A 16,375-nucleotide genomic window follows, 5' to 3' on the forward strand; every position below is an offset into this window, starting at 1 on the left:
TCAATTAGATATGCATAATAAAGTAATTCACGTTATAATTAAACTTACTTAAGTTCGGATATTTTTTGCTGTATGACTCTTTTACAATCTTCTAATTCTTCATGTAGCTTCTCTTGTTCTTCTTTGCGCTTTTCCAACAACTCTGCATTTTCTTTTTTTAATCGTTCTATTTCATTTTTCATCGTCTTCTTATTTTCTATTATCGTAACTCTCTTCTTCTTGATCCAACGTACCCGCGGAACGGACATTCCCTTTCTTTTGACGATCGTTCTGTACTTACGTTTTATCCTCCTAGACTCCATTGTACTTCGTTTCGTTTGATCCTTACAACGAAATATTAAAATTTAGATTTTCCTGTATTACAATACGGTTCCTTAACGAAACGTACATTATAAAAAATACCATTTTATGCATCGTTGAACTGCGAACCAGATCTTTCGATTTCAAAACCTCTACTACCATATCTGCGTTTTCGCATTCGTTAAAAGCATTTATATCATTTTTCTTCACGGGTGATTTTTTTTCTTTATTATGAACTGTGTTTGTATCGTCAATCTCATTCGTATATACCGCAAATAATTCATTCCATGTGAACTCATTGAAGTCTGTGCACTTTTCCACTGTTGATTCTGGGTAATCCTCATTTGCTTCGAAGTAATTATTATCACCGGAAGGTACTTCTTCCGCTTCCTTTTTCAATTCCGACTGTTCTTTTATTTCTTTTTTCTGTATGCTATCATCCAAGATGTCATTTGACTCTATGAAATCATTGTCATTCGTAGCTGCAATGACATCCTTAATCTGTGACTCTTCAACAATATGTTCTTTATTTGCTATCGATTCTTGTAATTTATCAGCGTCGATACTTGGATTTTTTTTAATATCCGCTTGATGACATATCTCAGTATCTTCAGTAATAGTCATCACTTCAAGCTCGTTGATCTGAGAAGAACAGACAGCGTCTGTTGATTTTACATCTGAGATTGTACTTGCCTCTATTTGATCTGAAGTTATGTTATTGTCTAAAGATATAAAATCAGTCGGTAAGAAGCCATCTTCTTCATCTCTAGGTGAAACTTCTTGATCCGGAGTACCAGAATTATAATTGGAGACCATACATTCTCCTGTAAAGGAAAAAAAGTAGTTATTTAAAATTATTTAAACAAAGAGGAATATTTTCTTAGTATACAAGAATAATAAATTCTTGCCGTATATGATTACCAAGAATATCTTCTTGCACGTCTTCTTCGTACGGTTCTTCTTCATACATATGTTCGCCATATGTATCTTCATATATGTCTACTTCGTTCAAAGTTCCTCCATCGACATATTTTTCATATTCTTCGGGTTGATCCTGTATGTTATTGGTGCATGTATTGTCAATGAAGAATTTTAGACAGACTACCGTTTCCTGTTTGACTATATTATATAGCTGGGGAAGAATTTTTGGAATACAAAGGTATTCACCGATCGCCACTATCTTCAAGGATTGCAAGAGAAAATCAAAAATATCTGAAATATTAAAATATGTAATATTATATTATATAAAATATTGGACTATAAAACTGCATGAAATATTCATAATATGAATTATTGTTTGCCTTCAGAGTCATTAAGAACAGAATTATAATTTTCGATGAGTAATTTTGTGTCATTCCACATTCTTAAAACATCTGCTCTTTTAACAGGTCCATTCTTTTCTATATAAGCATATATTAATCTAATGACAAATACATAAGTTGATTAATGCACGGATCTCATACTCTCAACGATACGTCTCTCGTAACTTTTACTTACGAAAAAACAAAAGATTTCAATGAAGATGTTTTTGCGTCGTCTTTCGTAAAATCAGGATTTGGCAAAACTTCTGCTATTACTTTCATAAATGAATTTCCAAACCATTCCTTATTTGGTCTCCACTAAAATAATACGATCATTTGGCATAAGTATCTTATACCCAATCCAATGATATTATGAAAATAGTTGAAGTATCAATAAACATAATTTTGTCAAACCATCTGTATAGCAAATTATTGTGATAAAAGAAAACTCACGTCAGTTTCTTCCGGAATACCAAAATTACGATTTCTAAGATAAGCCAGTTTTTTTAACCTCCATTTCATTTCGGCTCTGTAAAGAACAAAGATATGGCATTGGCAACGCTACTTATTTTTAACGAGTAATCAGAAATTCAATGAATGTGTTGACCACGCTTACTCTTCGTTGAAAAGCGGTTCTTTGACTTGTGAATTCTGCACAGGTACTATGCAATTACTAGGATTACCAAGTTTCCTGGGTTTTGGAGTTTGTTGTTTGACCTTATTCTACAAAAAAAATGCAGTAAGGTATAGTAATATTAAAAAATATTAGAAATAGCATTTGATGATAAAAAATACGCTTACTTGTTTTTTAATAGCACCTTTAGGTGGAGCAGGATTACGTTTTGGCCAACTATGAGTATTGGTTGGTGCATCGAAACGGGTTTTAATGTTTCCCCCCTCGCCTACCACTTCCACCCTTATTATAATACTAGGTACACCTTGAGCAGTCTCACAATTTGGGGTAAAACACTTATAACCAATAATATCCTAAAAAAATAAAAATTTTTAAACTTTTATCAGGTAACAGCTCTATCGATCCTTCAACGCGTGTGGAACTTAATATGATTATCGAATTTAGCAGTTAGTAGTTAATTACCTTATCAGATAATTTTTTAATTGATGACAATTGTTCCTTTTTAAGTTTCCAACAGGACTGATGAAATTTGACAACACAAGGATGAGTTACGTTATTACAAGTAAGAATGACCATTCCGTTAAAAGCTGGATCACTATTGATACACAAAGGGATTATTGATATCGACATAGCAGGTAAATTTTATTTGAATGAATTGATTTTCATCTATTATAATGCAATGAAATATATTACCTAAAAAATATATAACGGGAAGGCGCATAGTGTGGAGAATGATCTAAACATTCATCCATGCAACAAACAGCATCAGGTCGATGCCAACTGGAGGACTCCTCTTTTAACTGTACAAGTGCAACCTGCAAGTAGTACATAATTTTTATACAGTGAATCTAATAACAAATTATTACAATAATTCGAATATTAAATATAATTATATCTATACATACTAATAATCCTTCCCGTGTGGTTTCTGGTATAACAGTATTGGTCGTGGGAATACAATATTCATTAATTTTTACGTTATTATTTAAGAATGCAAAACCCTTGTTAACAGCATCGTAGGCTAATAGAAACCTGCAACAAGGATAACATTAAGAATACTGAAAATAAATATCTTTAAAAAACGTACTAAAAAACTTACCGATATAATTTACAATGAGCTTTACCAAGTGCATAATATACTGCAGGAAAATGAACGTCGTTTTCCTGTATATTTTTTTCCAATGAAATTAGATGCTGTACTATAACTGTTAAATCCTCTAACTTTTCGGATTCTAATCCGGATATACATAGCATATAGCGAATACAAATGTTATTAATATGAGTATCCTAAAACGAAAAATGCATTGTATTTAAAATAATGCCATATTTTTCCGATAAAATTCATCCACTTGAACTACTTACTTGTATAGTTGATGACAAACAATATGCAGTTTTATAGTAACATGAAGCTATTACATATTTTTTAGACGTATAAGCTATTGATGCATTTCGCAAAAGTGTTTTGTATTCCTATAAATAAAAAACGTAGTCAGACTGTAGAAAATAAAATAGAATTTATTATTACTAACCCAAACTTTTTTTTCACGATTTTCATTTTCCTTGTCCGATTCGTTAATATCTTTTCGGGATAAATTCACGAAAGAGGTGCATTTTGTTTCCTCTACCGTGGCATTTTGAAAATAATCAGAGGCAGCACTGCATTCCTAAAAACGTAGTCAAACCTTATAAAATAAGCATCAGCAGATATTTTAAACACAAAATCAAAGAACAAGAATATATTGCGCACAGAATATACATGCGCACTTTATAACTTCCATATTTTTCAAAGTTCATATACGTACCATATTTTTTTCAAAATTGGCTAACACCTAAAAACAAATACGTAGTCCACTTCTTATCCAATTGTATTTTTGTACGACATACTAAACGGAAGAAAAATGGTCTGAAAAAAATATACAGCATATTAAATCAGACATAAATAGTTAATTACAATAAATTTGAAGCTAATCTACAAAGAAATCAAAATAATTACATACAAATAAAAAATTAAAAAAAAAAGTTATTTCCATACAACGTTGAACCATATTCACTTGTTTTCTGAAAAAATAATAATTTAACTAATATAAAAACTCGCTGCCATGAATCATTGCCAGGACATAATTTTATCGTACTGAATAAAGCTATGGCACACATTTAAAAGAATGTCCACAAACGCAACAAGTCTCCCAGAGAATCATTGAGAAAATCTACACAACGTTATTCAGCCATATACATATAATATACCGGGCACAAAATTGTCCAACATAATGCCTGAAGGATGTTGACAGAGATTAAAAAAACTTTCAAGAGACACTTAACAATAATATATATATATAGAGAGAGAGAGAGAGAGAAAGAGAGAGAGAGAGAAAGAACCGATAATGAAGCTTGAAGCGTAGCCACCAGAAAACCCTCGCAAATAGTACATGTTCTATAAATAAATGGAGAGCCTTATGTCTTCAGTATAGAGCTTACAAGAGAGATTCGTATACATAAACTCCATCAAACGAAGTTCACAGTTTATTATTTAGGAATGACGGCAGACGACGCATTCCCGCCGATCATAACGCTTGAGGTAAATTATTTCATAAAACGTAATATCAATAACGCATTATTTAAGGGATCAAAAAATGTCCGAAAAATGTCTTCGCGATGACATCGAGGCGCCTGAATAAAAATTAGTTACCGGCTAGCGAGCTTTCGTACAGACCGATCGAGCATACTGGCCAACATACGAGCTTTGCGTCTTCTGACATAATGAATGTATAACGTAATAACGACAGCTGAGTAAAAGTTTGCAGTGGTGGCAAGATAACAGCACGAAACACGCAAATACATATTGATACGTACTGACACAGCACGAGAATCCTTTAACAAAATAAATGATTAATTGAACATGTAGTTAACAAGAAATAACAGTGACAGCTGCTACTCTACTCAAAGATCAACAATCACTTAGCAATCCTTTTTTCTAGTATTCCTATCTATCATTTTCCGACTATATAACGTGAAATGAGTTTATTATTGGCACACCTCAGTAGGCCGGGCTTGTTTCTATTTTTAGGTAAAAACTGTCATAATCCACCACGTGCCACTAACTACTCTAACCTTCAGCGAGATTATCATACGAAATACAATAAGTTTCGTGGACAATAAAGATTGTCAAGCGTTTGATAAATTACAGTTGGTACCCTAAAAATGGATTTTCGATCAGCATCGAATTTACGAGAAAATAACGATAGACCGTCATAAATATGATTACCTGAAATCAAAATAGAAAGGTATATCCCCAATCAAGCCGATCTCCTGTCATAATACAAGGACAGTTCAAATAGGTAGAGTGATCACTATGGTAATTATAAGCTGACATAAGAACGTTACTGCCGTCGAGGTCAAGCGGGGTGTGTCAAACCCTTCGATCGAAATATCAGGGTGTAGTAAAAGTCCACGCATACGTGTGCCCAGATAGGGTATGACATTGCGAATGAGTAAAGGGATGAAGAAGGAAGTGAATGCTAGAGACAGGGGTTGATTCTAAGCATGGCCACCGTCAAGTTGGTAGTTAGGTAGGTAGGTAGGCAGGCAGTTGTCACCCTCGCACGTGACATGGGGCCAGTCTTAGGCTTTATTGATCGCAGTGGGTGGCAACGCAGTCGCACCTACCTCCGATGTCGAAGCATAGCAAAGTCCAAGTCCAAGTATACGCGTTATCCGTACAAGCCCTTATCCATGAGTGACAAAAGTCGACCTTAGAGAATTTGCCACGTTCGAAATTGGAGATCTATATGCGCGTCTCGTGATAGACGCAGTGGCTGTGTTATTCCACCCCCATAATCGGGCATCCCCGGAAGGCGTATGCAGGGACAGTTTTCGTATGTAGCCGGTGCGCGCCTTTGAAACACGTACCCGTGGGCCAGTGGCACTGGCCCGTGGCGCCGCTAAACATCCCCCATACTTTTCGCGTAATCGTTGCCCATCGAGCCTGCGCCCTTGTTTCTTTACGGGGCGGCTCCTGCCGCTGCCTCCTGCTTTTGGCGTTCCCGGTGCCGCGTGTATGGTGACTCGACGTGAAACTCTTTACTGGATAACGGCAAGTGGTGAATTAAAATTATAGGGGCTCGTTGTGGTGCGCTCCGTGGATACGGGGCTGTAGGCGATCAGGATGGTCACTGATAATACTAATCAGGTATGATAAGAGTGTGGAACGAGGGATATGTCGGGTAGGGTATGTGTCTGAATGATGGTTCGATAAAGAAATTTGTAAATTTGCAAATTTTATATACCTTGTGAATTTTCAAAATTGTTATGAAAATAAATTTATAAAAAATTATTTATTACGGTGTAATCATATATCGCTTATGGGATTTAGAAGGTTCAGTCAATTTTGGGAGGCCGCCTGATATTGGCTGGTATGGATTTTAAGGGCGTTCGGGTAAAAGGGTGGGAATTTTATAGAGTGATACATTTTTCTTTTGCAAAGATATTATTACTGTCGTTATTTCGTTTTTGGTAAGCTTGAATATACTTTTATTATCGTAGCATGATAAACCATGGTCTCTTGATAAAGTATTCCAAGAGGATCGATTGTGTCATAGCGGAGCGTTGCATAGCGTGAATAGGGGGTGAACCACAATTGTTAGAATGGAAGGTTCTCGGCTATCTTTCTCATTTTTTAAACCCCTTTCGTTCAAACAACCCTAAGGGCCGAAGAACCCGAAAGCCCGCACCGCACGCCTTTGATACTAAATAAATAAACCAGTAGCAATTACACTAGCTATAGTCAGACTGAAACGAAATTTTTTACGACTTTTACGAAATTTCCATCAACCTAAATTACTTTTGAAAAATATAAAGGATGATAGAGTCTGTTACATCCCCATGAAAAATATTTCTTCACCATTATTCTCCACTCTTATATCTTCCTCGAGCAGAGTGACGTAGTTTAACGTGAATACTAACAATATATCAGCAACTCATAAGTATACCCCTTCTTTACCCTTAAGCATTATAGCTGCCCGATTTGGTACGAGATCGATATCGTTAAAGAACTTCGTCATGCGACCGTAAATAATAACACCGAGGTTGAGCAACAATAATGAAAACGAAGGATTTTATATCCCCTTTAAAAAATACAAGCGATTCCCTTACCTTGCGTAACTTCGTAAATTGGGTCAGTGAATATTTAGACGCGTTAAATAAGTAATACAATTTTCTTGCCTATTTTCATTCAGGCTGACGACACGACAGCATTTCTTCGAGCTGCTCGGTCTGGAAATCTCGAAAAAGTCATCGAATATCTCGATACGAATTTAGACATTAACACATCCAATTCGGTAAATATAAACGAGAAGTTAGATTGGGCAAGTAAATCGTGTTGTAATTAAAATATAATTTTTTTTTTTTATAGAATGGATTAAATGCATTGCATTTAGCATCGAAGGATGGTCACGTGGAGATAGTGACAGAATTATTAAAAAGGGGTGCCAAAGTCGACGCTGCGACCAAGAAGGGAAATACTGCATTGCATATAGCTTCCCTAGGTAAGTAGTGCAGGGAACGAAGAAAATACTTTATGCAAATAAATGCTGATACATGTACTATATACAGGGCAATAGAAGCTTTGTACGAAATCGTATCGATTAGTATAATAGTTAGTGTTAGTATTAATTAGAATTTTCTTTTTTTTTACACTACAACACTTTAGAGTATTAACAAGTGAATATTTCGATTAATTAATTCAAGGTCATTCATTTAATTAATTACTTGTTAATTCACAGCCGGCCAAGCCGAGATAGTCAATATCCTTCTTCAGTATGGTGCTGCGGTTAATATCCAATCACAAAATGGGTTCACGCCGTTATATATGGCTGCCCAAGAGAATCACGACCAAGTAGTAAAGATTTTACTGTGTAACGAGGCTAATCAAAGTTTAGCTACCGAGGTAATTAATTATTCCGACGCTAATGAAATATTTCATCGGATTTGCATAAAAGTACGGTATAACGACAATTAATATTACACAGGATGGCTTTACACCTCTGGCAGTGGCCATGCAACAAGGCCATGACAAAGTGGTCAGCGTCTTACTCGAAAACGACTCCAAAGGGAAAGTACGATTACCGGCATTGCATATTGCAGCTAAAAAAGATGACTGCAAAGCTGCTGATTTGTTGCTGCAGGTAAAATAAAATCAAAATCAAAATACCCCATTGAAGCGTGTAAAACTGTCAAAATAATTTTCAAAAAAACCTTACAGAACGACCATAAGCCCGACGTCACGTCGAAAAGTGGATTCACTCCACTCCACATAGCGGCTCATTATGGAAACGAAGAGATAGCAAGATTACTGATAAAACGGGGCGCTGACGTAAACTATTTAGCAAAGGTATGAGAAAAAAAAAAATAAAAAATATTTTATAAAAATCCAAATACCAAGAAAAAACAACCCCTGTTACGTGAATATTAATTTTTTCCGTCAAGCACAACATAAGCCCGTTACACGTGGCAGCGAAATGGGGAAAAAACAACATGGTAAAAATACTTTTGGAAAATTCAGCCATGATCGATGCAAAGACACGAGACGGCCTGACACCGCTTCACTGTGCAGCACGATCGGGTCACGACCAAGTGGTGTCGACGCTTTTGGAAAATTCAGCACCGATCAGTGCACGAACGAAAGTACGTAGGCAAGAACGATTATAAATAAAAATAGACAAAATTAATTAATTATTTATTAACTTTGTCTGATTAGAACGGCTTAGCGCCACTTCATATGGCATCTCAAGGAGACCACGTGGATGCTGCACGTGTTCTTCTGTATCATCGTGCACCAGTCGATGAGGTTACCATAGACTATTTGACATCGCTTCATGTGGCTGCACACTGCGGTCACGTTAGAGTCGCAAAATTACTCTTGGATCGCAAGGCGGATCCCAATGCACGCGCCCTTAACGGTTTCACGCCACTTCACATCGCTTGCAAAAAAAATCGAATCAAGGTAGTGGAGCTTCTTCTGAAGCACGGAGCCTCCATCGAGTCCACTACGGAGGTAATTAATTTTGTGTTAATCGAAAAACAAAAAGTTAACAAAAGCTACATTTTTTTAACGAATATCGAAGGAAGGCCAGTTGAACAATAATAATAAAAATTTTTCGACACTTGTGTAAAAAAAGGATCTAATTGATTTTTCATCGATTACATAAAACAAAAAAATTTAATATGGCTTTGTATATACTTGCCACTCTAGGCTGTATATAAAGTTTGGTCCAGGATGCAGTAAGATTAATAAGATAATTGATAAGGCTTCTGTAAAGTGCACCGAGAGCAGCAAAATGTTATAACGTATTAAGATCACGCAATTAGAGTAGAGGACTGGTTAACGGCTCGTGTATTTTATTTTTGCACATCGAGTAATACAATTAGACTAATAAATCGTCTAAGCCATATTCGGCTGAGCACGAGGAGAACGAGAGACCGCTTGTGTTCGCTAATGTTATTCGTAACTGCTTGAATTCACCAGGAACAATGGAAGAGAGAGTGTGCCAATTTTATTGGTTCGCAGGAGGCAGCTTTCGATCGAATAATAACAATGTTAATCTAAAACACGTGTATTTTACAGTCCGGGCTGACTCCGTTACACGTGGCCAGTTTTATGGGATGTATGAATATAGTGATATTCCTACTACAGCACGAAGCCAATCCCGACGTGCCAACGGTCAGGGGTGAAACACCCCTTCATCTAGCTGCTAGAGCTAATCAGACCGACATTATTCGAATTTTACTAAGAAACGGAGCCAAGGTCGATGCTCGTGCAAGGGTAAGTACAATAAACGCCAAAAACCCAGCTTCTAGTCGCATCAGATTTTAATGAGTCTCTATGACCTACCATTAAAACCGGGCAACCAATATCCCTCCTTTTATTTGTGTCATCCAACAAAAAATTCATCCCCCCACCGTAACTAAAATCTTTTCACCCTATTCTCATTTCGACTTCGTTCCGTCAACTTTTTATCATAGTATGTTTCTATATGTACAAACCCGCCATCATAGTTCCTGAATGCGTCGGTTATTACCTAAATTAACAGCATGAACCATTAACCAGTCTCTCTGTGTGTTCTCGCTTTCATCTTACAGCGCGTTCGAAATAATCAACATCCTTCGTGATGTCGTCGCGTGCACTTCAGAATTATTTTTAGAAGATTGTGTCCGTAGACGAATGGATTAGAAATCCATTTCACTGTATTTACACTCATCGTGACACTATACATAGTAAAAAGACATCGTATCTAGCAGTAGAGATAATAAATGTTAGAGAGGGCTGTTTTTAATGAGCTTTATCCATATGTGTGTGTGTGTGTGTGTGAGAGAGAGAGAATTATTTAAAGGGTCGCGTATATATCTATATAAATGTACAAAAAAAGAAAACACTAATTTTTGAAACCGTAGAAAAAAAATTTCGAAAATATTACAGCATATCAATCCACTTAATCAGGCACAACCACGTGGAGTCAAATGATCGAATAAATTATTTCAATAAAATATACACACGTCATGCAGGATCTGTTGACATTAACGTTTGGCCTACAGCTACGGTCATTCCTTTACAGGAACAACAAACTCCGTTGCACATTGCATCGCGACTTGGCAACGTAGATATAGTCATGCTACTGTTGCAACACGGCGCGGCCGTCGACACGACTACGAAGGACATGTACACGGCGTTGCATATAGCAGCGAAAGAGGGCCAGGAGGAGGTAACGTACAAAGAGATATCAAAAATCGCGGATTACATAAATACACAAAATACAATTTATCTGTTTTGGTCGCGACATCGAGAGTACCTCATATGAATGAATTATCACCACCTGTTAATTTTCACTTGTTATATTTATCCTTGTATTTATCTTACTGTAGACCCTGATTTTACAGTTTAAGGCGTTAATCGAAAAATAAATGCAGGGGGAGCACCTTTATTTATTTATATCCTCTTTTTCTTTCGTTGCACACTACGTCGACGTTGGGTAACGTATGAACAATGAACAATGACTGATCGCGAACGATCGTCAAACGGTAACGCGATATACCACATGTGGAGATTGTAGAACCGCACGTATCTAATCTTCTTTCAAAATGGTTATCGCTACCGGCCGACAATAACAATAGAAATTGATATTGTTCTAGTAAATCTCAGCCTTATCGAGTTCAAGCACTTTAATTGCACGGGGCAAAAGTCCATATCATAAGTTTGCCGGATCGGTCATTGTTCATCGGGCAAAAATTACGTCATTTCAGTTTGGACGTGGTTAGTAATCGTAGTGCGCGAGGACTTTTGTAGAATTTCTTTTTCTCGCGACAGCACTAGTACGGTTCTAGAATATTTAATGGGAAATTTTGAAAAGGCATTAATTTCACGAGGTAAGCACAGTGCTTTTGCGTAATCGAGTTAACGCTAATAAATTTACGTTAGATTTCTTTTATTCTAACCTTCATCACGTTTAATCACGATACTAATATGCATTCGAGACGATACTGTGTGTTTTTCTTTATAATCCTTACTGACTGATTACTGTACGTAATTTTTTCGATATCCTCAATCATTCGTATCGTCAACAGGTTGCGGCGATACTCGTGGAAAATAATGCATCGCTGAAAGCTTCGACGAAAAATGGTTTCACCCCGTTGCACATAGCGGCTAAATACGGTAATATAAATGTGGCCAAGATTCTGCTTCAGAAAGACAGCGCCTTGGATGCCCATGGGAAGGTTCGTTCGATATGAAAATTGAAGATTGACCGTACAACGATATTTGAAACCTGATAAATTGGTGTATGGGAAGTGGAATAAAAAAATTTTGAAAAATTTTTCAGAATGAAATTACACCGCTCCATATGGCTTGTCACTACGATCATCCAAATGTCGCTACGCTTTTATTAGACAAAGGTGCATCACCACACGTTGCTTCGCAAAATGGACTTACGCCCTTGCACATTGCTGCTCGCAAAAATCAGGTGGGCAATACAATAATCTATCAGCAGAAACAAATGATTAACCCTCATCACTCCAGCTGTGCAGAACGCTGGCTTGGCCGTTTGGAAGCATTGCTACCGGTTGGAGTGATGAGTGCCAATGAATGAAAAAAATGAGATAGTATTGAACAAATTTTATTCATCTATTCAGATGGACATAGCATCGACTTTGCTGGAGCACGGTGCGAATGCGAACGTGGAATCTAAAGCTGGATTCACACCGTTACATCTGAGCGCTCAGAGGGGTCACTACGACATGACAAATTTATTAATCGAACATGGCGCAGATCCAAATCACAGGGCGAAGGTATGGTCTGAATAAAAAAATTATTTTACAGTCGTTACTGAACCTTTATAAATTCACTTCAGAATGGATTAACCGCGCTGCATCTGTGCGCTCAAGAAGATTTCATTCGAGTAGCCTCGATCCTCGTGAAAAATGGGGCGAATGTCGAGAGTCAAACAGAAACTGGTTACAGGCCGATTCACGTTGCCGCACACTTTGGAAATTTATCTATGATACGTTTCCTGCTTAAGCACAATGCTGAGATCGATGTGAGAACCGATCAAAATTATACGCCGTTGCACCAGGCGGCGCAGCAGGGACACGCGCATATTGCATCTGCATTGCTGGAGGGAAATGCATCTCAGAAAGCACGTACGAAGGTAGATAGAATTTACGTGAATCTTAATAATTTTTATATAAATCACGTAAACGGTATTCGATTATGGATTTTTTAAATTCTCTTACAGGACGGCTTGACAGCATTGAATATTGCTCAAAAACTAGGATATATATCTGTGATGGAGGTACTCAAGGGATTGTCTTATGACAATTTAGCACCCAACAATAAAAACTGGGAGGAAAAGTACAAAGTCATCGCGCCGGAAAGTTTACAAGAAACGAACTTTATGTCCGATTCGGATGACGAAGGAGGTAACGGAGGAATGAGATATATAAATTTTCAAATTTTTTTTTTCAAACTTACCACACGGATTCTTGTTCGTAATATTTCACTGTTCAGACTATCCCCGTATTATAATCTGCAATTAAAATTTTTCAAATTATTCTTAGGTTCTGACACATTGATAAGCGAACAACCTTATCGATACTTGACTGCTGATTTAATGAAAAGCTTGAGGGACGATTCGTTGCCTATTGACGTAACGAGGGATGATCCCATTCATAGACAAGGTAAGCAATTGAAATTGTAACAATTTGGAATAAAAATTTGTCTCACACTAAAAATCGGAATATTTTCAGTTTTAAAAGAGGACAAACAAGAGTTCGTTCAAAGCAGCAATTATTGCTCGGCAGAAAATTTCGATATGCAAGACAGTATGAATTTGGGGTAAGCTTTGAGACTGTTAATTATAAAATTTAATTAATCCACGAATTAATCAAATTTAATTATCCTTACAGGAGATTACACTTCAGATCGTAAGTATCGCAACGTTATCTACCACAGTAATAAAGGTATATTTATTAAATTAATAATTTTCATCAGATTCCTAGTAAGTTTCCTAGTCGATGCACGTGGCGGTGCAATGAAGGGTTGCAGACACAGTGGAATTCGCATAATCGTTCCACCCCGAAGAGCGACAATGCCAATAAGGGTAACATGCAGATTGGTAAAACCAAGTAAAATATCTAATCCGCCACCCTTGATGGAGGGCGAAGCATTAGCTACCCGCATAATAGAAATGGGACCTGTCAGTGCGACATTTTTAGGGTAAATATTAAAAATGATTAATTTCGTATATTGATTAATTAAAATAATAATTAAAAACATATCTATCCACTGGTCATCCCCTTCAAAATATATTCTTCAGGCCTGTCCTAATTGACGTGCCTCACTTTGCCTCCGTACAAGGCAAGGAACGCGAGATCATTATTTTACGAAGTGAAAATGGCGAAACGTGGAAGGAACATGATAACTCTGCTGATAACGATGATACTTTGATGAACACACCATACGGTACGGTGTATTTGTTTCCACGTATTAATCTACAATTTCAATTTAAAGACATGGCTGCGTGAACGTCATGAGACTGTCTCACATATATGTATACGTCATCACAAACTTGTTTGCCTTGAAATTTTCTCATTTCCATCATGGTAATTTAATATTTATATATATATATATATCCTTAGATCCTCAAATGAGTACTTCCTACGCGGGGAGAATAACACGAATAATAACGACCGATTTCCCACAATACTTTGCTATTGTAACACGAATAAAACAAGAAATTCACGTAATTGGAGCTGAGGGTGGAATTTTGATTTCAAGCGTTGTCGATCACGTGCAGGCTGTATTTCCACCTGGGGCATTAACCAAGAAAATCAAAGTTGGATTACAGGTGCTTTTGTAATCAACACAAAAACAATAATCTATATCCAATTACTGATAACAAAGCTTATAATGGTAATATCGTTGTTATCTTAGGCACATGTAATACCGGCTGAATTGACCGCTAAGCTTTTGGGAAATTGCGTGGCAGTATCACCGGTAATTACGATCGAGCCTCGAAGAAGAAAATTCCATAAACCAATAACACTGACGATACCAGTGCCACAAGCTGCCAATAAAGGAATGATTAATCAATATGGCGGTGAAACACCGACCTTACGTTTATTATGCAGTATCGCAGGTAATTTTGGAAAAATGTTTCAGTCAAAAAATATACTAATACGATATATATCATTAAGGTGGTACTAGTGAAGCTCAGTGGGAAGACGTTACCGGATCGACGCCTTTGACATTTATGAACGACAGAGTCTCATTCACGACTACGGTATCGGCAAGATTTTGGTTAATGGATTGTCGAAATATTGGCGAAGTACCAAAAATGGCCACGGAATTATACAAGGAATCCTTATTCGTACCATTTATTACAAAGTGCGTAAAACAGTATACCTAATTATTTAATAAGGACGAGAAGATAAATTTTCTAAACCCAATGTATTGTTGCAGTTTTGTCATTTACTCAAAGAGAATGGACCTTCTAGAAGCAACGTTGAGAATATTGTGTATGACGGACGGCAAGGAAGGAATGCATACGTTGGAAAAGCAGGAAGAATTTTTGGAAATTGTCAAAAGCCGTGACGTGGAGGTACGTGACGTCGCTTAAGATAAAATTTAAATCCAGTAGCTTTGATGGTCCTTCGGTTTATTTTCAATGTAAAACTTATCTCCTTCAGGCATTGGACGGCAAAGATCTTTATATTGAATTCAGTGGGAACCTAGTGCCTGTAACCAAGTCTGGAGTACAATTGAAATTCACTTTTAAAGCGTTCCGTCAAAATAGATTGTCCTTTCATGTAAAAGTCAAGGATCCCCTGCTGGATCCAGTGGCCAGGATGCTATTCATGCGGGAGCCCAAGATAGCCAAAGGGGAACCCCCTCAGCAGCCAATTTGCATACTAAATATAGTACTTCCGGAAATAATGAGCACTACAAAAATTCAAGGGAAACTCGACGGAAAAATGGGTAAGTTTAACGTGAATCAGAATTTCTGTAACGGCAAAAAGTTATTTGATTTTCAATTTTACTTCTGTAACTTGCATTATTCGTGTTACGTAGACTTTGAGGATTCTAATATCATCAGCCAAAAGATTGACCGGTTCCAATCACAATATCAGAAGGACAACAAGGAAAAATCGGACGAACCAAAATCAACCTCTCCATGTGAACAGAAATTCATAACCGATACTTTACAGAAAGAGCAAACAGGTATGACAAAGATTATTATTCGCTGTAGAATTATTTTAAGTAAAAAAGAAATCATTAAGAATTTTTGAGTGAGTGCGTAACGTGATCTAATGCCTAAAAATCTGAACATGCACGACATGATTTGTTGAAAAATAAACAGTCGTTGTGCCCGAGCGTCTCGACGACGGTGTTCGGTTGAGAGGTTAGGTCTAAGAGATTATTGGGATTGGTGCCGGTTTAGGAATTAGAACTCGCGTGAATATAACAAAACAGTGACGGTTTATTGAAGCAAACGGAGGAAAAGAAATAGATACAGCGATACGACGTTGATCGACGTGAAATATGACTCACAATAAGTACCGTACGGTAATGGAGAATATCTCCTGTACAGAGTCTACT

At 36.9% G+C, this 16,375-nt stretch overlaps 2 protein-coding genes across 12 annotated transcripts in view; one reads left to right on the forward strand and one right to left on the reverse strand.

The window, feature by feature from the left end:
• LOC107265198 (E3 ubiquitin-protein ligase TTC3) overlaps nt 1-13,290 on the reverse strand; it is a 16,494-nt gene extending 3,204 nt beyond the window's left edge. Inside the window, exons 1-15 of the mRNA XM_025082595.1 lie at nt 13,250-13,290; nt 3,765-3,899; nt 3,598-3,705; nt 3,335-3,522; nt 3,141-3,267; nt 2,929-3,050; nt 2,698-2,830; nt 2,403-2,588; nt 2,218-2,324; nt 2,055-2,130; nt 1,798-1,919; nt 1,602-1,720; nt 1,222-1,512; nt 403-1,124; nt 49-323 (exon numbers count right to left, since the gene is read on the reverse strand). Coding sequence (XP_024938363.1) covers nt 49-323; nt 403-1,124; nt 1,222-1,512; nt 1,602-1,720; nt 1,798-1,919; nt 2,055-2,130; nt 2,218-2,324; nt 2,403-2,588; nt 2,698-2,830; nt 2,929-3,050; nt 3,141-3,267; nt 3,335-3,489 — 2,435 coding nt within the window. The 5' untranslated portion in view covers nt 3,490-3,522; nt 3,598-3,705; nt 3,765-3,899; nt 13,250-13,290. The remainder of the gene's footprint in view (nt 1-48; nt 324-402; nt 1,125-1,221; nt 1,513-1,601; nt 1,721-1,797; nt 1,920-2,054; nt 2,131-2,217; nt 2,325-2,402; nt 2,589-2,697; nt 2,831-2,928; nt 3,051-3,140; nt 3,268-3,334; nt 3,523-3,597; nt 3,706-3,764; nt 3,900-13,249) is intronic.
• LOC107265196 (ankyrin-3) overlaps nt 4,665-16,375 on the forward strand; it is a 25,605-nt gene continuing 13,894 nt past the window's right edge. For 6 of the 11 annotated variants that reach the window (XM_025082594.1, XM_015734388.2, XM_025082591.1 and 3 more), the window contains exons 1-26: nt 4,666-4,810; nt 7,467-7,568; nt 7,643-7,775; nt 8,013-8,176; nt 8,259-8,414; nt 8,492-8,620; nt 8,716-8,913; nt 8,987-9,283; nt 9,854-10,051; nt 10,842-10,988; nt 11,848-11,997; nt 12,102-12,242; nt 12,412-12,567; nt 12,630-12,926; nt 13,014-13,197; nt 13,336-13,455; nt 13,525-13,612; nt 13,684-13,701; nt 13,769-13,993; nt 14,094-14,239; nt 14,416-14,624; nt 14,711-14,915; nt 14,974-15,163; nt 15,239-15,377; nt 15,466-15,754; nt 15,848-15,997. In XM_025082594.1, the coding sequence (XP_024938362.1) occupies nt 4,769-4,810; nt 7,467-7,568; nt 7,643-7,775; nt 8,013-8,176; nt 8,259-8,414; nt 8,492-8,620; nt 8,716-8,913; nt 8,987-9,283; nt 9,854-10,051; nt 10,842-10,988; nt 11,848-11,997; nt 12,102-12,242; nt 12,412-12,567; nt 12,630-12,926; nt 13,014-13,197; nt 13,336-13,455; nt 13,525-13,612; nt 13,684-13,701; nt 13,769-13,993; nt 14,094-14,239; nt 14,416-14,624; nt 14,711-14,915; nt 14,974-15,163; nt 15,239-15,377; nt 15,466-15,754; nt 15,848-15,997 (4,273 nt within the window). In that variant the 5' untranslated portion in view covers nt 4,666-4,768. Of the gene's footprint in view, nt 4,811-5,899; nt 6,422-7,466; nt 7,569-7,642; nt 7,776-8,012; nt 8,177-8,258; nt 8,415-8,491; nt 8,621-8,715; nt 8,914-8,986; nt 9,284-9,853; nt 10,052-10,841; nt 10,989-11,216; nt 11,650-11,847; nt 11,998-12,101; nt 12,243-12,411; nt 12,568-12,629; nt 12,927-13,013; nt 13,198-13,335; nt 13,456-13,524; nt 13,613-13,683; nt 13,702-13,768; nt 13,994-14,093; nt 14,240-14,415; nt 14,625-14,710; nt 14,916-14,973; nt 15,164-15,238; nt 15,378-15,465; nt 15,755-15,847; nt 15,998-16,375 lie in introns of those variants that run through there. The other 5 variants (XM_015734384.2, XM_015734383.2, XM_015734385.2 and 2 more) reach the window with 3 other exon arrangements.

The sequence above is a fragment of the Cephus cinctus genome, unplaced genomic scaffold, assembly GCF_000341935.2.
Source record: "Cephus cinctus unplaced genomic scaffold, Ccin1 Ccin1_scaffold0215, whole genome shotgun sequence".
NCBI classification, from domain to species: domain Eukaryota; kingdom Metazoa; phylum Arthropoda; class Insecta; order Hymenoptera; family Cephidae; genus Cephus; species Cephus cinctus.